This window comes from Micropterus salmoides, unplaced genomic scaffold, assembly GCF_014851395.1.
Source record: "Micropterus salmoides isolate LMB-PRFRI ecotype aquatic unplaced genomic scaffold, ASM1485139v1 Ms_hic_scaffold_10, whole genome shotgun sequence".
NCBI lineage: Eukaryota > Metazoa > Chordata > Actinopteri > Centrarchiformes > Centrarchidae > Micropterus > Micropterus salmoides.
The window spans coordinates 2,554,733-2,576,656 of record NW_024040041.1 but is presented as its reverse complement, the minus strand read 5'-3'; the positions used below and the strand labels follow the sequence as shown (position 1 = coordinate 2,576,656).

The 21,924-nt window shown below is 41.5% G+C and overlaps 2 protein-coding genes across 2 annotated transcripts in view; both read left to right on the top strand.

The window, feature by feature from the left end:
- The first annotated feature begins 5,898 nt into the window (after nt 1-5,898).
- On the top strand, nt 5,899-9,851 carry LOC119918811 (glucose-6-phosphatase-like). The gene is made up of 6 exons (XM_038739498.1): nt 5,899-6,215; nt 7,150-7,372; nt 7,472-7,581; nt 7,667-7,772; nt 7,860-7,975; nt 8,273-9,851. Exons 2-6 carry the CDS (start codon nt 7,155-7,157, stop codon nt 8,794-8,796), a joined length of 1,074 nt encoding a protein of 357 aa, XP_038595426.1. The 5' UTR covers nt 5,899-6,215; nt 7,150-7,154; the 3' UTR covers nt 8,797-9,851.
- A 2,621-nt stretch (nt 9,852-12,472) lies between these two features.
- Nucleotides 12,473-21,924, top strand: part of LOC119918801 (next to BRCA1 gene 1 protein-like) — a 41,635-nt gene continuing 32,183 nt past the window's right edge. The window contains 5 exon segments of the mRNA XM_038739490.1: nt 12,473-12,738; nt 19,906-19,968; nt 20,627-20,645; nt 20,766-20,788; nt 21,474-21,662. Of these exon segments, the coding sequence (XP_038595418.1) occupies nt 12,637-12,738; nt 19,906-19,968; nt 20,627-20,645; nt 20,766-20,788; nt 21,474-21,662 (396 nt within the window). The 5' untranslated portion in view covers nt 12,473-12,636.

Sequence of the window (21,924 nt, the reverse complement as noted above, 5' to 3'; positions counted from 1 at the left end):
ACGTCTTTGAAGAATGTTTCCAACACCTTGTTGAAAGTATGCCATGAAGAATTAAGGCAGTTCTGAAGGCAAAAGAGGGTCCAACCCGGTACTAGGGAGTACCTAATAAAGTGACTGGTGAGTGTGCAGTGGCAGACAAAAGTATGTACTACAGTATTTCCACTCTGCTCTGTGAATGTTTACACAGTGTGTTCAATAAAAAATATAATTGTTTGTGTGGTATTAGTTTAAGCAGACAATTTGATGAAAATCAGACCACATGTTGTGACCAATTTATGCAGAAAGGGTTCACATACTTTTTCCTGTGACTGTAAATTACATATTATATATGATATAAAGATCTGATTCTGATAAGTTATGATATGTGTCCCATACTTGTCAATCCTTTTGATTTCTCTGTCCCTCTCACAGCTGGAGTTTCAGTTCCCACGATTTTTCCCGTCATGATGAAATATCAAAATCTGCCCATCCACTATTAGAAACAGTGTCACTGCTGTTTGTAATTGTGTTTTTAATTAAGTACTTATTCCACATATTTGGCAGTTGTGACTCAACAAAGAGTGACAGAGACGAGTGCACACACACACACACACACACACACACACACACACATACGAATGCATCTCAAAAGATTTGAATAGATTTTTCCGTCATTTTGTTCAAAATTTGAAAGTTTCATATATTATATATATATAAAAGTGAAATATTTGAGGCCTTTTAGTCTAGTTTTAGTCTTGATGATTAGGGATGATTACAGCTCAAATCAAAAATCCATTGCTCAATATTAGAATATTAGAATAAAGAATGTATGATACAGAAATGCCAGTCTGAGAAGAGCATTTCATCTCTCATTCTGGTTCAGTACACAACAACAATCACCGAGAAGACTTCTGACTTAACAGTTGTCCAGAAGACACTCACTGACCCCCTACACAAGAAGGCCTTATTTCACCTACATAATATTGTAAAAATCAGGAACATCCTGTCTATAAATGATGCAGAAAAACTAGTCCATGCATTTGTTACTTCTAGGCTGGATTACTGCAATTCCTTATTATCAGGCTGCTCGAAAAAGTCCGTTAAGACTCTTCAGCTGATCCAGAATGCTGCAGCACGTGTTCTGACAGGAACCAGGAAAGGAGATCTTATTTCTCCTGTCTTAGCTTTTCTGCATTGGCTTCCTGTAAAATCCAGAATAGAATTTAAAATCATTCTTCTACCTACAAAGCTCTTAATGGTCAGGCACCATCTTATCTTAAAGAGCCCATAGTACCTTACTACCCCACCAGAGCACTGCGCTCCCAGAATGCAGGGTTACTTGTGGTTCCTAGAGTCTCCAAAAGTAGACTAGGAGCCAGAGCGTTCAGCTATCAAGCTCCTCTCCTGTGGAACCAGGTTCCAGTTTGGGTTCAGGAGGCAGACACCATCTCCACATTTAAGAGTAGGCTTAAGACTTTCCTCTTTGATAAAGCTTATAGTTAGGGCTGGCTCAGGTGAGTCCTGAACCATCCCTTAGTTATGCTGCTATAGGCCTAGACTGCCGGGGGATTTCCCATGATGCACTGAGCTCCTCTCTCCTCTACTTTCTCTCCCTCTGTATGCAACCTCATCCCAAAAAAGCGCTCTGAGATAACTGTTGTTGCGCTATATAAATAAAATTGAATTGAACTGAATTGAATTGAATTTGCAAATCATGGTTCCAGAATCTGGAGGACGAGTGGAGAGGACCAGAATCCAAGTGGCTTGAAGTCTAGTCAGTGATGATTTGGGGGCCATATCCTCTGCTGGTGTTGGTCCACTATTTTTTAAGTCCAGAGCCAATGCAGCAACTACCAGGAGATTTTTATGGAGATGCTGATTTCCTTTTCCAGCAGGACTTGCCACCTGCCCACACCGCCAAAACCACAAGTAACTGGTTTGCTGACCATGGTGTTACTGCGCTTTGTTGGGCAGCCAACTCGCCTGACCTGAACACCATAGAGAGACACACCAGATCCAACAATACAGACGAGCTGAACTTCAGCAGTGCTACGGGCTGATTGCCCCCATGCCATGCCACTGTGATGCAGTAATTCATGCAGAAGGAGCCCCGACCAAGTACAGAATGCATAAATTAAGTTTAAGTTTTCAACTTTATAGAAGGTCTAGCTTTCTGTATTATACATTCTTTATTCTAATAGTTAAATATTTTGAGATATGGCTTTTTGATTTCCTTGAGCTGTAATCTGTAATTGTCAAGATTAAAACAACAAAAGGATATATAAGATTTAAGATTTCACATTTGACAACAATTTCACATGAAACGCTTAACCCCTTGACGCCTGAATTGTTTTACAATAGAAAAAAATTAAAAATTATTTGTGTTTTCAGTTGCTTCCAAGCTGATGTTAAATTAAGTTAAAACTGTTAATTTGTCTATAGAACATTGAAAAGATATAAATTCAGGTATGATGTAGGTATGATGCAAATTAGCAACAACAGGCATAAACTAGAAACCAGGGCTTGAAAAAGGTTCCTAGGTACGTATTGAATACGCACAAACAGGCAGTTTTGGATGGATTGACATGACATTTGCATTCATGTTTCCCTCAAGTGACTAAAGTCCCTGACTTTCCCTCTAGCGCTACCATGAAGTTGACTTTAGTGGTTCTGAGTGAACTGCATGTATTGCCATGTGATTTGGTTCAGATATCCATGTTCCCCTCAGCGTGTTGGCTTTGTCATTGTCATTATGTTGCCATGCAACAGTTAGCATTTAACTCAAAGCACCTCAGAGCTAGCTAGACTCTACTTCTCTCATTTTTTTGTTTGTACACGCCACAGTGCAACACCACAAATGTCTTCAAGAAGAGTCTGTCCAGAGGTGTGGCCACACAGTACAATGCTGAAATGACATTGAGAGTTAGTTCCAATAAAATCTGAAAGTTTCAAAGATCTGTATCAGTAAATCAAATATCTTCATGCCATTCACGAAGACAGCCACCAAATAGATAAATATAAGAACGCAAATTGTCAAATACATTTGTAAATCATCTTTTTGTGGTTGTTTCATTGAGAATATAGTTGTTATTGAGAATTAAATTGTTCAGAGTAACTGGAACCTTGCTTCCAGAAAGATATATTGTTACTGTGTTTCTGTTTTAAAAAAAAAGAAAAGTTTTGATGAACTGATCTGTAAAAGTTGAGAAAAAGAGAACAAAGTCTGTAGACTGTGAGAAAGAAGTTGCAGCAGTAAAGAGTAAAATAGAAGGGCTGTAAAGAAAAGAATGAGAATAGAAAGAGCCTGCTGGGGAGTCAGGCAGGTGGAGTGGAGTGGGGATGTGTAGGGGATGCTCCGTCAGACTGTTTGTGTGTATCCATGCATGTGTTTGTGGACTGGCAGATGTGTTTACACGTGGACATGCATGCCTACGTGCGTTCCTCCTCAGCCATGTGGTAAATCAGGACATGTCAGAGGGGAAACTTGTGGCCGGGAACTGGAACAGTGTGTCACACCCAGAGCTCGTCAACATGAAAACGACAGCAGCCTCACTGTTAACCCCTCATATTCTGTTTTTCTAACACATTCTCTTGCTTGTATTGATTATATATCTTGTCTTAAAATGATAGACTTGCACTCTCTAATTTAAGTGTATACTGAATAAAGAGAAGAATTACATATATTTTCAACAAATCAAATTGTTTAGATATTGATATGCACAGAACACCTCTCTTAGTGTTATCCTCTTTGAACAGCAGTCAGTCAGTCTCAAGCTGCTTCCCTAACATGTTCCTCAGGCACAACGTCTGTCTGTCAGAAGAAGAAAACAACTACATAACCTGACAGCTAATGTCTTACAACTGCAACACAAACACCTAGCTTTTTTAATAATAATAATCATAAACAAAAGTGAGCTTAGAATGGCAATCCAGCGTGGCAGGTTTGGCTGGTTAGCTTACACACCTTTTTGTATGGTTCCCTGTTCTCCCCTACATTTTTAACAAACTACTTTTTTTCTCCCTGTAAGCAATTCTTTGAAAAGCGCTATAAAAGTCTACTTTATTGTTTTTATTATTATTAATGTAACAAAGCGGCAATCGTGGTTGCTTTTAAAAGCAAAATTTACCCTTGTTTTGTAGACGCATTTTAAATCTCAACTTTAAATTTGTTCCATTCCGATGCTGCAGTGGACAAAAAGGTGTTTTGTTAAATCTACAGGGTACTGTGTAAATGGTGTAGTATCCAATATTTGTGCATTTGACTCATAACAGTTCAAAATAGCACTGTAGCAGCAGGACAGAGGGTCAGTGACCTTCTACGGGGAGAGCAGTGATTGGTGGTTATGTAGGGACTGAACCCTTCTATAGAATTTGACTTCTAACCCCTTGTTTTGTTACTTCCGAATAGTACTGTACCCTTCTATGGGTTTGACCTTTTATTTTGCAGACTCAAACCCTGCTATGGTACCTAACAGATACCTAAACATGTCCTATATAAGCTATGTTTGATGTACAGAGAGACAGAGTGGCCATCGGGCTGGGTCACTCTCCAAGCTGCTGCAGAGCTTGTATTTGATGCTGAACTCTTTGATGTAATAAACTTTTCTGATCAAGAACAGTGTCAAGCGGGTTTCCTCTCAACACATCATCGCAACATTATTGTTCGTACACCCCAATGGCACTGCTTCTAGTTGAATAGCTATGAGCTATTAATTACAGGCTAAAAATAATCTTTAAAATACCTTGGCTCATTCCTATGCAAGATCGTGTTAATCTCAGTTTCAGCTGCCTCACCCTGTTTTCAGCGTCAGCCATATTAATTACTTGAGTCCTGTTGTTGAGGTTTAAGACCAACCTGACTAGTTTACTTTGCGCTGTTTGAAGTTGAGTTTTTATCCTCTTTGGAGGGGGGGGAATACACACCAGATACTGACTGGTTTCTGGACCCCCTCAATACAGTGGAACTGCACATTTTTGAGTGGCCTTTTATTGTGGCCAGCCTAAAGCACACCTGTGCAATCCCCATGCTGTCTGATCAGCATCTTGATATGCCACACCTGGTAGGTGGATGGATTATCTCGGCAAAGGAGAAGTGCTCACTAACACAGATTTTGTAACCCACAAACTAAAGTATTTCGTAAATGACGTGCTCAGCAGAGGATGTACTTCCTGCGGCAGCTGAAAAAGTCCAACCTGCCAAAGACAATAATGGTGCACTTCTACGCTGCCATCATTGAGTCCATCCTCACCTCCTCCATCACCATCTGCAGTGTATCATTCACTCTGCTGAGAAGGTGATTGATTGCAATCTTCCAGGACTCTGAGGCATGCAGGAAAGAATGTGGTGGATCCCTCCCACCACAGACACAAACTGTTTCAGGTACTCCCTTCTGGCAGGAGACAGCTGTCCATCAGGACCAAAACCTCACGCCACAAGAACACTTTCTTTCTGTCTGCAGTGAGCCTCCTCAACAAGGCCAGGGGTTCCCACTGTCACTGACTCTCATGGCAAATTCTTTGTTGTATCTGGCAATAAACCTGATTCTGGTTCTTGGCCTTGGAATTAATACTCAGTTAGTAGCCTACTGTGAGTGGTGGGGCATGCCAGACATGCTAATGATTGCAGTTAGAGCAGGCAAACACACTATTTAATCCACTCCTTACAATTTTGAACTTGTTTTTTTGGTTTAAGAAATGTAAAAAAAAAAAAAAGATAAGAAAAGAAAAGAAAAGACACCACTCTCCAAATGCGTGCTAAAACCGTAATGGCATGTTTACTCATTATATCAAACCTCTTCTTTCCCTGCCTCTATCTGCCCCCCCCTCCCCTTCTGTTGGCCCTCTCTCCCTCCAGTCCAAAGTCCGAGCCTGAGGACCAGATGTCTGAATATAAAAGAGACTGTGTCTGACTAGCAACACTCAGCCACACACACACTTCTGACCCATCAGAGACACCAGCAAACCCTGCACACACTGATCCACTTTAGATTTTTGCGAATACTTAAACAAATACTACATCGTATTAAAACACTCTGTGACCAGGTACACACAGGCTTTAAACGCACGTAACATTAAAAGACATCTCAGCCGTCATTGGGCATCTCAGCAGACACCTGTGAGACTATTTAAATTAAGGACTCATACACATGAACACACACACATCACTGGCTGCAGGGATAAAACTGCTGTTTATAGCAGCCCTAGAGGTGTGCTGTGATCTCGTTCTGTAAGATTCTGTAAGTATGGTTTTGTCTACTCATAGCCTACATGTTTGGTAATATTGACTTTTTACTATATAAACATTATATTGCCGTATGAGGTTTCTCTGTCTGTAGATCAACTGTTTAAGGTTTTAAGACCAGTCTGAATCTGTGTCGTCTGTGTGGACCAGTGGTCTTTTTAAAACTCATTGTTGTGTGGAAGCTGAAGATCAAACTCTGCCTCTGTGGTTCAGTGTAAACACAGATGTCCTGTAGAAATACCTAAATGTCATTAGAGGTCATTAAACTGGGGTTTAACTTAAACCTGCCATGAACCAGGTTTAGCTGAGGTTTAACTGACGTTTAGGTGATGGAGTTCAGTGTGAGGGCAGATTTCTACAGCAGGAAGTACAATTCTTTCACCGTGTATGATCTTGTGAAAACAACACTATCACAGGTGTTAAACCAATGCAAGAGTGTACTCAACCTATAAAAAACTGACCTTTTAAAAGGTGTCACGTGTGCCTCAGTTAAACCTCAGTCAAAACATGTGTGGAAAAGCATCACAAAACTATCTGATTGATAGTAACTTAACTATAACATGACCAGCTGATCCTGGTGCTGTGCAGGAGAACTAAGCTACTTAGTACTGATAGACGCTAATAGAAGTCAATGTTCCTAAAACTTTCTGGTAGTCCTTAAAGTAGCTATAATCCATTTTTTTTTAACTAACAAGAATGTATCAAAGGACAATGTGAAAAGGGACTCCTCAGCTGAATCTGCAGCTCCCCTCAGGTTCAAGAGTTTTGGGGGGTTTCAGTTCTTCTGGTTCACTCTCAGCGCTCTCATCGTGTCGTTTTCAGAGAAAAGCTTGCATGCTCTCTGACAACACTTTCTGTAAGTGAATTTAGAAACACACACCACACACAGACAGCAGCGTCACACCTTTGGCCACCCTCTTCTCTTGCAGTGGTAATGGACTTGCTCTACAGCTCCGGTGTGAGCAGCACGTACTACCTGCAGACCCACTTCAGCCACAGCCAGGGCTACTTCCTCTCAGTGTCCATGGCAACAGACCTCCGCAACACCTTCTTCCTGTTGTTCCCAATATGGTTCCATGTACAGCAAGCTGAAGCCATCAAACTGGTGTGGGTGGCAGTAGTGGGAGACTGGGTCAATCTGGTGCTGAAATGGTGAGAAGTGGAACGGGCATGATGATGATGATTATTTATCATTATTATTATAATATTATTAATTTACAAAGTAAATTAATAATTAATAAATTTATTAAGGCTTCTGTTTGGAGAGCGTCCCTATTGGTGGGTTCAGGAGACAGGTTACTATGGCAACTCCTCCCAACCAATAATAGAGCAGTTCCCCATGACTTGTGAGACGGGGCCAGGTAGGACCACCCTTTAGGAGTATCATTTGTGAGTTAATTCAGTATAACGGGTCTGTCTCTTAAGAAGTTTACTTCCCCCGGACAGGAAGTCCGTCCGGTCATGCCATGGGGGCTGCAGCAGTCTACTACACCATGATGTCATCACTCCTCGCCACAGTGCTGAAGAAAGAAGGACATCAAATCAGGAAATGGTATCATCAACCTCAGCTTCATTCACTGTGTAATACCTCTGTGCGCTGCTTGTAGTCAGAGCAGTAACACTTGTCTCTGTCCTCCAGGTGTGTGCGTGTCTCACTGTGGATGCTCTTCTGGTGTGTGCAGGTGTGTGTGTGCCTCTCCAGGGTCTTCGTTGCTGCTCATTTCCCACATCAGGTCATCACAGGAGTTGTCATAGGTACGGACAGACCACATAAGGCTGCGCTCAAGTCGTCATGTGGAGTATTTCTCTTAAACTCCAAAAGCCGAAGCAAGATTTAAATCTGAAATTGAAATTAATCTGAAAGAAACATCTGATAAACTGTTATTGCAATCAACTCTATATTTTCCCCTGTTTGCCACAAGCAACGATGTGTAGTGTAAAATGTAATAACCAATGGTTTATAGATTAATGCATAGTTAACTATAATAACAGAAAGGCAAATTGGTTAAACCAAATAACTGAAATGAAAAGAAAGAAACCTTTTCCTCTCAGGTATCCTGCTGGCAGAATCTCTCAGTCGGACCCAGCAGATCTATGAGGCTGGCCTGCGTTCTTACCTCCTTGCCTCCCTGCTCCTCCTCTCCCTGGCTCTCCTCATGTACCTGTGCCTCCGGCTGGTAGGCGTCGACCTCCTCTGGAGTGTGGAAAAAGCGCGGTGCTGGTGCCGCCAAGCAGAGTGGGTCAGTGTGGACACCAGCCCCTTGGCCAGCTTGTTCAGAAACACTGGGACTCTGCTGGGCCTGGGCCTGGGGCTCCACTCTCCTCTGCATGCGCACGCCAACAGAGTAGTGTTCAGCAGGGGGGCTGAGTGCGCCATCTACAAGTTGATCTGTTTAAGTGCGACACTGGTGCTGCTGCAGTTGTTTGACTCTGCTTTTAGGCCACCTGTCCACAGCGGAGCTCTATTCTATCTGTTGTCATTCTGTAAAAGTGCCACAGTGCCTCTGGCTACTGTGGCTGTTGTTCCTTACTGTGTCACTGCAGCTCTGGGGTACAAGGGACAGAAGCTGCTATGAGGCAGGGGGCCGTACATTACATGTCCTGTTGGCTGGGTGAACATCTGTGCATCCTGCCATATACTATAAATAAGACACTGTATTTAAATCTTCAATATGTGGCCAAAATATGTGGACACATACTTACGTCCTTGTGGCTGCTGTTTTTCCTGGTTTAGGCCCCATAGTTCCAAGAATGCCCCCATGCACAAAGCCAGCTCCATAAGGAAATGGGTTTCCCAGTTTGGTGTGGAAGTACACAGCCCTAACCTCAACACTATCCAAAAGCCTTGGGATGACCTGGAACGCCAAATGTGAACCTGACCCTCCATGTAAACTTCATGTGTCCGCATCAGTGGTGAGCTCAGTTTGAGGGATTTGAGGTCCTGAAAACATTTTTCATGTATCAGCTTCTTTCTATGAATGATGGGATCTTTTAACACATTATTTTATTTATACTCTTTAACTCTGGTGGTTGCATTTTAAGTAATGAATGTTTATTGTTCTAGAGAAATCAGAAAGGCTTGAAATTGGCTAAGAGATGAGTGATTCTGTGTTTTCTCAGCTGATTCAATTCTGAAGTCTGATCAGTTTCACGTTTGTATTTACCAACATTATTGATGGAAATAAACCTTCAAGGTGGAAACAAACTTAGGCGGAGTTATTGTCCAGCATTACACCCCGGCAAAGTCGGTGTGTAAGTCCACAACTATGGTCCAGACTGAGATATCTCAGCAACTACGAACTTTGGATGGATTGCCACGAAATATTGTTTACAGATATTTACAGACCCCAGACTGAGGGGGGATCCTACCAGAAACGTTTTATAGAGCCAATAAGGACTCCTACTGACGCTGGCCACCATGAGGTTGACATTTGTGGTTTTGACAAAACTATTTCAACAAAAAGTCGATGGATTATCATGAAAATTTGTACACACACCCCTGTTCCTCTGTGGATTGTTACTGTTTGTGGATCCTCTGACATGACCTGCTGTGTCGAAGTACAGCCTCACAGACTGCACATCAGACTGTGCAGAGTAAATAAAATAAAATATTACTGGATAACACAAGTCATTTAATTAAATAAGAATGTTTAACTTCTTTGTCAAATTGTTTGCATATCTTGTTGAGCTTCTCTTTTAAAGATGTTGAAGCAGAGCATAACTTTGGTAAATGTAACCTACTCTTATGAATGTGGAATTTTAGAATTTCACTAGAATATTAATCAAGTTCAAAATTTAGTAGTGTTTAGAGTTATTCCTGCCATAGACATAGAAACCAAAGAGCAGATAAACATAAAACTAGGAAAGGAAGGACATACAGTAACAATAAGAGCAAACCAAATATAGGCTAATGTAGATGAAGCAGTTCCAAAATAAGTGAAAAACAACGTTTCAACGTTTAAACCACAAAAAGTACAATTATTATCAGGTACATGTTCATACCGCTTTAAATAAAGGTTGATGAGGTAATAATAATGTGAAGGCTTAAAGGAGATTTATTAGCTATTAGATATATCTAAAGTAAGCTCCGGATCTTTTTCTAGTGATGGTTGTTAATTGTTAAACTTCTGAAATAACATTCTGTCTTCACAATATAACACAAAAGAGACTACCAATTAGAGAGCATACCAATTCAACATTGTACAAATACTCCATTAAGTAAAATTCCTGCATTCAAATGTGTGCTCATGTAAAGTACACAAGCAAGCAAAATGTAGTTAAAATATCAAAAGTAGTAGCCTGTTGCCCCAGTAACTGAAAAATAATCTGTAGAACATGATTATACTGTTAATGCATACATAGTATTTTACAGTTGTAGCTGTGCAAGGTGGAGCTCTTTTAAACTACTTTAGATAGCCGACAGTTTGTGTTGTGCAGAAAAGTTCAAAATCTGTTTTCAGTTTCAGACTTTTGGATTTTGGATTCTTTGACTTCTCACATTCATTTTTTAGTTATTCACTTAATATGACATGTCACCAGTAACTACAGGCTACCTGTCAGATCAATGTAGTACACAATACCTCCCTCTGGTTAGCAAATTAGCATAAAATAGAAATAGGCCTACTCAAGTAAAGTAGGCCTACAGCCTACCTCATCTGTAGGGATAGGGATATGTATTGTAACATACTCAATTTCTCCAAACAGAAACAAGCTAGAGTGATAACACTTAATCTGCACATGCTCAATAGGATTCTCTCTCTGCCTGTGAAAAAGGAGCAGGATCATTTCACCTCAGCAGAAGTTTTTAACAAAATACTGATTTTGAGGTATGAAAATAAATTCGGAAGTACAGTATTTTTCTTCTGGTGTCTAAAGTTTAAACGACTACAAATTTAAACATAAATAGATTTCATCTCTAGGTTATTGATTAACAATCAATAAACACTAACAAACTATGCTAATATATAGTGGTGGCTAGAGGGCATACAAGATTTTATCATGGCTACAACATCGGGGGCGCCCTGGATGTTCCAAGCCACCTGGCCCAATGTAAGCAGCTTGTTTGTCTGTGTTGACTACTTTTGAAAGTGAACATATTCACTAAATTTAAATGTAAAACTACATTAAAAAAGGGTGTATTAAAAGAAATGGATTTGTTCTAGTATAAACAAATCATCAATTAACATAGGTCAACATTCTTTGTTTAAAATAATGTGTTTTATATATGTTTAACAGAAAGTGTGACTTGTTATATAGGCCTAAGTCTGCAAAAGTAAAGTTCCTTTCAATTTCAGTTTGTCTATATAGTGGATTTAAAGTAGTTGATTGTATAAGACCCAGCAAAACCAGATGACTAGTTCTAGAGAATGACTAGTTCACTTGTGAAAAGTAATTTTTTGAGGTTAGAACAGATAACTTAGCATAGGATGCCTGACTTCTAAAATAATTTGAACCATATAAAAACACTTAAGTAACATTATTAGCAGTAAAGTAATTACTTTGAGGTAGCCTAGGCTTTTACTTGACATACAGTGGGTTAATATGACTTATTTTTCAGTGTTAGAATTCAGTGTGCCCTGCGATGGACTCGCCCAATGTAAGCTGGGATTGGCTCCAGCCCCCCGCGACCCTGTACGCAGGATAAGCGATTGATGATGGATGGATGGACAATTCAGTGTAAAACTGACTTCTTGCATTTAATTAAACATTATAGTCTTCTTATAAGTGAAAATATATCAATTATATTATTAATTAGTGCACACATATGTGTTTCTTGTATCAAAAGATGACTTGTGTATCTGAAGTAGACTGTGAGTTATTAAGGAAAATGTAAAAAATGTTACAATTGCCCCCGGTCTCCCCTACTTAGTTCCTTTCACCATTGGTCTACATATGTGTAGGTCTTTAACGTTGCCTACTATTACTGAATGCCTTTGAGAAAGACAGAAGGAGTGATCTGGGCTGTGGGGCAGCCTTCAGATGGTTTTAATAGCTCATGAGGGAGTTTTCATCTCATCATGACTGAATAATTTTTTGGTGTAAGGTCAAATCTACTTTGCTAACGCAGTAATATTATTGATAAAAATATTCTAATCCCTGTGTTATTGTTTTTTGGTCTGACCAATGGCAGTATTAAATAAAATATAGTAGGTGTTACAGCCGTGTCCTCTGGGCTCCTGAGCCGCGCCCGGCTGAGCCGTGCTGGTTTTGCGCAGTGACGTTCGAGCGGAAGTGGCGATCTTTGTTCCGGACACATGGTGCAGGGTGGGCGTGCCCGCGACTCTGATGTAAACACAAAATACGCCTCATCCCCAGTCGGATAAGTCACAGTGGAGCGAATTGGTGAGATTAACCCAAATAGCCTCCGTTGTTCGGGGAAAAGTGTAATATGCGTTAAGGCGCAGACGGGCGACGCCATGGACTTCTACATCAATCTGAAGGTGAATTTCAGGGGAAATTCCAAAAATTTCCTCCTGTCGGGATCTGAGACCAAGAGCTGGGAGTCGATGGAGGCCATGGTAAGAGAGAGGGACTCGCTGGGCCTGAACGCTCTCATACACTCATGTAGAGTCGGTACTGATCGTGATTGCTGACGTTGATGTGTTAGTCCTTGTGTCAGGGAATAGCTATAGCTATGCTATCAGACAGATGCTACTGGCATTACTATAGCACGAAGGTTAGCATCATGCAGCGCGCGTCCTGTGAGCTGAAACGTTAAATCTGTGAGATTGTCCCATCAATCTGACAGCACAGCAGAGATGACAGTGTCATAAAGGACGAGGAGGACACACCGCAGTCCTTCCTGGATTATTATACTGGGATGTCGTCATGGAAACTCTGTTTATCAGCTCATCATAACTGGTCTGAGCAGTTTGAATCGCCACCCTCCATTTGAAATGCATGCCTCTGGTCTGTTAGCTGGAATGGAAATGTAACTCGGTGTTACTCTGAGTACACAACAGCATCGTTGCAAAGAATGTGCAGTACGAGTTTTTGTACATATTGAACAGCCAGGGAACTGGCTTATCAGCAGTAGGCTGCATTATGAAACAGAATTGTTGTAAGTAGGTCTAGTCCCATAATACTTTGCAATGTACCACTTATTTAAAATGAGTTTATATCAGAGACGTCTTCCTGTTGTAATTTGTAATCAAAATGACCACAAGGAGACTCAGAGACTCAAAATGACTATAAAGAGAAATAAGCACAGTTCTGGATTTGTCATTTCTCCTGTAGATTACTGTACTGTATTCACTCTTTGTCTATAAACACAGTCATAATACATAGAAACCAGTCAGTTTCTCATGGAATTATGTGTTCACACAATGGACAGAAATGATTGTTTAAATGTTAAATGACTTATACACATATTCCTAACCATGATGATGTTGTGTAAACAGTCAGAAAAGTGCTTAGTAAAGAAAGAGGAGGTCAGCAGTGTGTGCACGTGGACATCAGACTCAATTCACATTTGTGGCTGTGGCTGCCATTCAAAACCATGTGGTCGATGAGTCACCATGGATAACACAGGTCACATTTCAGTTAGCTGGACTGTCACCCAAATGTTGTCTGAAGCTCACTCAGTGCTAATTGGTACAGGGCAACCTACACCTCATATGATGGAGGAAAAATGCAGAGGGAAACCAAGGGAACAGTGTAATAGCAAGAGTGTGCACATATTAACATACCAGTGTACAAAGGCAAACAGACCTTTACTTGAATATTCCATATCTGTTTCATAGTCTGTTTTCATTTAGCTGGAATAACAATTAAATACTGTATTACATGATTTGTTGTTACTGATTTAGAATCCCCCAACTAAACGCTGGATGCCAGATGCATATCTTGGTCTCACATTAAAATGATCCTTATATTTTTATAAAACTATAGGTTAAGTTCAAACCCTCCTTCCGGCGGTCCGCAGATCCTGTGCAGGCGGTGTAAACACCAACACTCCCCTCCAAGCTCCCAGTCTGGTCAGTTCACAGACTGTAAGAAAGCAGTGGATGTCACCCATTTTTGGTTTGTGGAGTTTTGAAGCCTTGGCCTATTGGCCATCGTCATCTTGGTTTTTTTGAACTTTAAGTGATTAATCGGACGAGAGGGTGGAGCTGGGGAGGGATACACATTGCATTGCCTGACAGGTTTCTGTGTTAGCGACTTGTCAATCACAAGGTAACAGGCCCTAAAGCATACCCTGCTTTATCGTCTATTTTACTCTAAATCGAACCATAATTTACTAAATGAACCAAATGGAACTAGTGACTGAGACCATATAAACTCATTAAAGTGTTTACTGAGGTAATAAATCAGGTGAGAAGTAGCTTCATTTTCTCATAGGCTTACATACAATCGGATTTCTTTGTGCCACCAGTGGAGTGGCCCCCTACTGGCCATTAGAAAAAAAATGCAGGTTTAAAGAACTTCCCCATTGACTTCCCTTTTCAGACCCTGGTGTTGCTGCTTAGGGCAGAGTCAGCCAGTGTTAATAGTGCCGCTAGCACCTCAAGCAACTGAGCTGAACATCTACAGTCAGCAGCAGTTAGCTGTTAGCTTTCTGTCCATGACGAGACTTCGTAAATCACACAGGGTTGAGGCAGAGCAGCCGGATGACACCTGACAGTGTGTTTTGTGAGTACTTCATCCACGAGAATCCATTTTGCTGTTGTTGCGGCTTCTTCTTGACGTTCTGCACTTTAATATGACACCATTGGTGCGAATTAGTACCTATTATTGCTAACGCGGAGGACGTCAGTTGAGTTGGCGGTCTTTCAATGTGTCCCAGGCTACACTGCTAAAATAATGTGGCCATAGCTAGTGATGGGAAAAGTCACTCTTTTGACAAGTCATCAAATCTTGTTCATTATAATGAACTAATCTTTTTTTGTTATTTCGTTGATTTGAACTAGGCTGGTTATTGCGGCGCTGCAGCCCTCTAGTGGGTAATTAAAAAAACAGCGCCGTTCTCAGACACGGAAGGCTGCCTGGCTTGCTTTAATTGACAAAGTATAATGCACAAATTCACCTCTCGATCTTTCTCTTATCATCGTTCTATAAAACCCCATGGGGCCACAACCAAATTCAAACCAAAAATATGTTGTCAATATTCAGTCGCCACTACTCCGGCTAAATCTGTCCATTTATACGTATATGTATACAACCAGACCAACCATATATATGTATTATTATAATTATCATATCTCTAAAGTGCTCATTCATATAGTAGCCTAACATCCCTATCATGAGTAAAATCTAAATATTAACATCAGATTTGCGGGGAGCTTGATACACTATATGAATAAACACACTCTTATTAAAATTCAACCAATTTAATAATAATCTGGATCAAGCCACCAAGTTCTTAAAAGAACTCCAGCACAGAGAGAGTAACAAAGAAATATTAACACATATAAACGCAGCAGTTTGGCAGGTCTGGACGCAGAATGGGCCACATCAGGTCCGGATTCTGCAGACAGAGAGAAACAAACATGAGCACATCGCTCTCAAACACAGCAGGTTGTTCACCAGCCAAGAGCTGTGAAACAATTGCACGGCTAAAAAGGAAAAGTTATGTTGCGTTCTCTGGCGGACTTGGATCAGCTGTTAGCTGTAAACACGCCACAGTGCCAACGCTAACGTTGCTACGTGGCTGTGTTTTAATGTTTTAATGACCGGGTCCACTTATTTTGGAGAGGAGACGACCTCTGAGGTAATTCGGCTCCAGGTAGAACCCTGTCAGGGTACTGAAGTGGAGCGGATCCAGAACAACGACCTAACAACTTAGCACAACATCACTGCACTGTAATAATGTTATGCTTTATTAAATCTCACAAAATTATCAAAATAGATATTAGATATATGTCAGTCCAGTGACTGTTACCTGACAACAGACTTGCCTCTCATTCCCCGGTGCTGGCAGTAAGTCAGCCTGCCGAGTGAAGACAGACTCTGAGGAGGACCCATGTAATAGTGTTGTAGTACTCGAGACCGGTCTTGGTCTGAAGACCACTTTTTGATGGTCTTGGTCTTGTTTCGGACACGACCGCATTTGTACTCGGTCTTGTCTCGGACATTGAGGACTCAGGATTTTATTTCAAGACCATAACTTTGGGAATATCAATAAATTGTTTTTGCATTGTCTGATTTGTTAACATCCTAACTTTGACTGGAAGTAAAACTTATTGCTTCAAATGCAACCAATAACCCTAATTAATGATTTCAGCTCTTAGCGTTTGTATGTGGGTGTTTTAATGGGAATGTGGATCTTTCAGATCACTTTGTGAAGTACCATTTTATTGTGTGCCATGCAATGCAGGTCTTGGTCTTGACTCAGTCTCGCCCTCCCTCGGTCTTGGTCTCGACTGCTCTCAGCCCCTAAAAGTCTTGGTCTTGTCTCGGTCTCGATAAACTCTTGTCTTGGTCTTGACTTGGTCTTGGTTTGGGCGGTCTTGACTACAACACTACCATTTAAGTGGTGAACGATTACTTCATTCCTGCTCCACAGTAGCCGAGCTGTCACGTGACAAATGAAGGACTCAAACCCAGAGACCCACAGTTGAGAGTCGTGAACTGATCAATTCTGCTTCCTGTGCTGACGGAGACCATGCAGCTGCCGTGTGACGAGTGAACGTAAGAGTCCAAGACTATTCAGGCATGCGTGAAAATGAGCGAATTACTCACTGAGACTAGTTGTTCCTCGTGAGTCATATTCAAGATTAGGTCGAATGAACGAAACGTTCTTTGAACAACACAACACTAGCCTTAGCGGAACAGACCTCCTCTGAATGTGGTCTGAGCGATCAGATCTCAATGCGTCCACAATGCCTCTTGGGTGCATTCACACCTGTACTTAAAGCTGTCCCTCTGTGATTGGATCACCACATCTCTGTCACACCCGGCCAAGGAGGAGACGTTATCAGCCCCTCTGCCTGCTGAGAGAGACAGATCAGCTGCCTTATGGGACAGAGTGCATCCGAAAATGTCGAGCTTCAGAGAGCTGGCCTACACGAGTCCGCACTGTGTTAGATTTTATTTTGATGGAATTCAACTACTATTTATGTAGGCATTTCAACCATTGACACCAGTTTGTTGACACTTCTTCAGTTCTTTCCACAAAGTGGGAGATATCATAATTATTTTCCCCAGATATTCCAGACACTGTTGCACACAAATATGGTCTGAGCAATATGACCTGAACATGGCATTACAGTGCTAGGTTGTTCGGATATACTTGATTAAAAAGGCCACTGAGGGACTGACTATGTCATCTTCATGTGCTGTTTGGTGGGCAAGTTTAATAAGTAGTAATGAAATGCACAACAAAAAAGCAGTAGTGCTGATATTGTTATTGATTGAAGTTTGCATGAATATGAGCTAAAAGTTTCTGCGCTGACAAGCCGGAAAAAGGCAGTTGGTGACCCAATATGGCATTTGGCTATTGACAGGCAGCTTTGTTTGGGCGTGCAACCGATATTGACTAGCAGCTATGTACAGCGCGCTAACCTCGACAACGCAGCTGTATTCTAACGTTAACATAGCTTTTATTATTAGCTAGGCACCTTACACATGCTTGCTTAGAACTTATTTGAAGGTGGGTCTCTGACAACGTTAAGAACATAGATAGACTACCTTCTCAGAGTTAACTTGAATGCATTAGTTTTGGACACATTTGGGGAGCGTTCGTGATACTGACCATTCAACTACGGAGGGATTAAGGAATCGAGGAAAAGCCGGTGTTATGCCGAGTTTTGCCTGCTTGCCGAGAATTGCATGCACCTCCAAATAATGCTTTCAAACGCTGTAATATTCTTTGTGGGCTTCATCAATGGTGATAAATGATTCGAAGTATATATTTTATGAACGTTTAGAGTCTTTAATATTTTAATACACTTAGTAGAAGTACCATTCCTTGACATTCAATAAATATATGTGGTGATAATGCTGTTTGATCAGTGAGCACAGCAAAAGTGTCTGGGTCTTGGGTCCTTCCAAAGAGGTGGATGCATAATTTGGCAGATCAAATTTTGTAGGCTACCTGCTGAGATTTGCATCCACTTCTTTTCTCAGCATGAATGACCTTTATCACCCATGAGGTGCATGCAATCCTCAGCAGGCAGGCAGAATTCGGCACAACACCGGTGTCGTACCAAGGTAATTATCCTTGCGTGCATTCAGCGGTGAAGGCGGACCTTCGACTTCAACAAAGTGAATGAAAAATATACAATGTGTATTGTTTAATCTATCGTTTTAGTATTGTTTTATTAAGGTTTGTGTAGAGCAAGCTAGCACTTATAAACGTTTTTATAGGCTTACGTTATGTGTTATCGAACTTCATATTATTCATTGCACTCAATTGAGTGCAAAGACTCGTAAAGCAAACACTTATTTCGCAGTAGTCTGGTGATGTTATAACTGACCACGTAATCGATCACTTTGTCATCCATGTTACTGTTTAGTAGCTAGATCCAGACAGACCTTTTTCAAGTAAGCTGCTCCTACATACGCCATCGATACTGTATCAACATCACTGTCATCAGTTTAACACTTTGCTTGCCTCAATGTTACATCGAAATGTACATTAAACTGAATGCAGCATTTTAGACAATATTTTGTCCTTGTAATCCATGTTTCCATTGCATGGCCTTTGGATATTGCTGGAAATTGTCCCCCTTAAAGGGTAAATTATTATCATAACAATTTAATTGTTTGTGAGAGAGAGAGAGAGAGAGAGAGAGAGACTCAATCCCCAATCCCCACTTTAAGTCTGAAAATCTTGAGCATTAGCTGCCATTTTTAACCAGATCCACAAACCATCCAGAACCCCCACCCCACCCCTAGTCTCTCCCCCAACGATGTATTGTTCTCCCCCTTAAAGGAACACGTTGTCATCAGTGTCCCATCAACGCTCTCCCAGGTACACTGACGCCCCAAATACAGCTAACGCTAACAGTAGCAACGTCTCACGCTCAGGTGCAAAACACAGGTGAGCCTCACCTTTTTATACTGAACGGAAACAACGATGTCTACAAATGATTCCAATATATATATATTTCTTAGCTACGAGTCCCAGGAAACGCCCCTCTAGTACAGAGACTCCTTTCACTTCAGCCATGAAGGGGAAGATGAGCAAGGCGGAAGAGCAGGGACATTTGTGGTGAAGGGGCTGGGATCAGAACAGATGTTCAATAAGAAGTGGAATCGATAGAACTTAAATGATATCCAGCCCTAGTTTTGCGTCTCTTTAACGTCATCCTTGTTGTGATATGATGGCACAGCTGCTTGGCCAATCGGAATCTGCACCTTTGAATTTATGGTCCGTCTGTCTCGGCAGCCTTGGGGAGTTGATTTGTCTGAGTGCTGCTGAGTCATGGACGTCAGCTTTCAATTTTGAGTTTACCAGTGAGTGGGATGCGAGTGGGTTTGGTGTACAGGATTATCTGCTGAATAATACATGCAACAAGAGCTCCTATTGGTTCTTGTCAAAGCATACAGAAGAGAAACAGAGCCACAGAGGGAGGAGTGTTAGCCAGATAAAGCGTCCAGCTTTCAGCCAGTAAAGAGCCCACTGGAGTGTGAATGGACCCCACTCTCTGAACACTGCTTCCTCTGGCTGAGCCCAGATGAACAAACATCTTAGTCACATTCTGTCTCCCATCCTCTGTCCTTTCTGTGTGTCTTGTGTGCAGGTGAAGCGTTCGTTTGGCCTGTGCAGTCTTCAGCTGACCTATTTTGATGAGGAAAACGAGGAGGTGAGAGACTCTGTCTGTTGTTCCTCTGGCTTAATAATGAAACAATATGATGTGAAATACACCAGTACACAAGATCTGTCATCAAAGTGGAGCTCTTATCAATTCATTGTATTGAACAAGAAACAGAAAAATTATGGCTTCAGAGAAATATTTAACATATTCAGTAGTTTAGTATTGCACATCCATAAAGGTGAGGGACTTTCAAGAGATTGAGTTAAAAAAACATGTCATTAGTGGAAAATAGGCCAAGATACCTGAGCAAAAAATGCTGGATCCTACATTTCCCCTAATGCAACTCAGAAGTGTCTTTCTTTAAACCCACCCTGCCTGTTAAATTCCCATGTGTTTTAAACTCAACACCTTCTGTCTGCTAAATACTTTATAGTCTGCACATGCTGCTATAACACTGACAACATCACAGTGACATCATTCTGGTTAGATTCTCAGATTTGACAAAGCATCTTCAGAGCCACAGAAGACTGTACACAGCTGTTTCTACAGGCTGTGTAGTACTCCTCATGATAAGTAAACTGAGCTTCAGATTCATTAAACTGGTGGACTGGTGACTGAAACTGTGTCACCAAACTTATACCAAAGTGACACCACAGTGAAAACGTTAACGGGTTTATATAAAGAATCTTTCCCTTTTTTCTTCCAGGTGTCCATTAACAGCCAAGGTGAGTAAACCTAAACAGTCAGAAGACACAGTGTGTTAAACGAAGCAAAACAAATCTGAGATTAACAATCAGTTGCACATTAATGCCATTTCATAATGAATGTTTTTGCTTTTATTCCAGTGGAGTATGAGGAGGCATTAAAGGTAAGTGTAATTACTACTCACACTTATGTACTATTTATGTAAATAAAGAAGTACTGTGCTGTACATTTAAGCTCTGCTCACATTGACTTAGCAAAGTAGAGTCCTGCTACCTGACGCAAAATTGACAGGTCCCAACAAAGCATAGGGTTAGGGTCAAGTTTGGCTTTGTCACTGTCACTGACTCTGGTTTAGTAGAAATAAACCCTTAATTCAGCGAGTTGGATGTGAAAATACTCTGACTCTACACTCTGTCACTGGCCGACCTCCCTCTTGCTCCTCTCACACTTGGCGCCTTTCCTGTCCTCACCGTGTCTTCATCGACCTCGGAGTCAGAGACCTGGTCAGAGCCGCTGTAAATCTCTTCGGTACTGACTGGGTTCAGTTTGGCTCTAATCACTGGGAGGCTGCTTAGCTCAGTTCTGTTGCCCGCTCACTTTGGATCCCGGATCAGGTTAGAATCTCAAATTTGCGAGTGCCTGTAGGGTTCAATTGCATTAGTTTTTAAAGATATGGATAGGGTCTGGGTTCAGTTTTAGTAAAGGCAGGTAGGACCCTTCTCCCTACGGACCCTGCTACCCCCAGCTCTTCCTGGGGTACTCAGAAAAAATAACATGGCTTAGTTGAGAAATTGATCCAGATCTAAAAATGGCAGCAGGCGAGACTAACCTATTTACTCGTTTCCCAGAGTGCAGCGAGGCAGGGGAACCGACTGCACATGAACGTGTACGAGACTCGGGGCCAGTCGGCAAGGGTCCCTACCACCAAGACCAGCGGAACAGAGCCCAAGAGGGGCTTCAGACCCCCGCAGCACTGCCCCGCTCTGGCCCAGGTGGTCAGCCGCAAAGTCCAGGCTGCGGTGCCAGAACAGGGCATGGTAAGACCCCAACACACAGCATGTCGTTCTTGGATCTGGGTCTTTCTTTGTCATTTATCAGTCATGGTACCTCATCTGCTACTTATCAACTAACTTTGGAAAGAAGAAGAACAACTACTTGAAACACACACACACACATTCACACACAGGACCTCTAGACATGCATTGTTGTGGTGAGATGTCAGAGTGATTGGGCTGCTGCACAAGAACAGCGCCCCAAGCAGTTAGGGGTTCAGTGACTTGACTTGTATTCCCCCAATTC

Bases quoted from the DNA above. Each gene is read 5' to 3' on its own strand.
- LOC119918811 (XM_038739498.1), top strand. From the start codon at position 7,155: ATGGACTTGCTCTACAGCTCCGGTGTGAGCAGCACGTACTACCTGCAG. The intron at 7,773-7,859 runs GTATCATCAACC...TCTGTCCTCCAG, and splicing joins GGACATCAAATCAGGAAATG to GTGTGTGCGTGTCTCACTGT. The intron at 7,976-8,272 runs GTACGGACAGAC...TTTTCCTCTCAG, and splicing joins CATCACAGGAGTTGTCATAG to GTATCCTGCTGGCAGAATCT.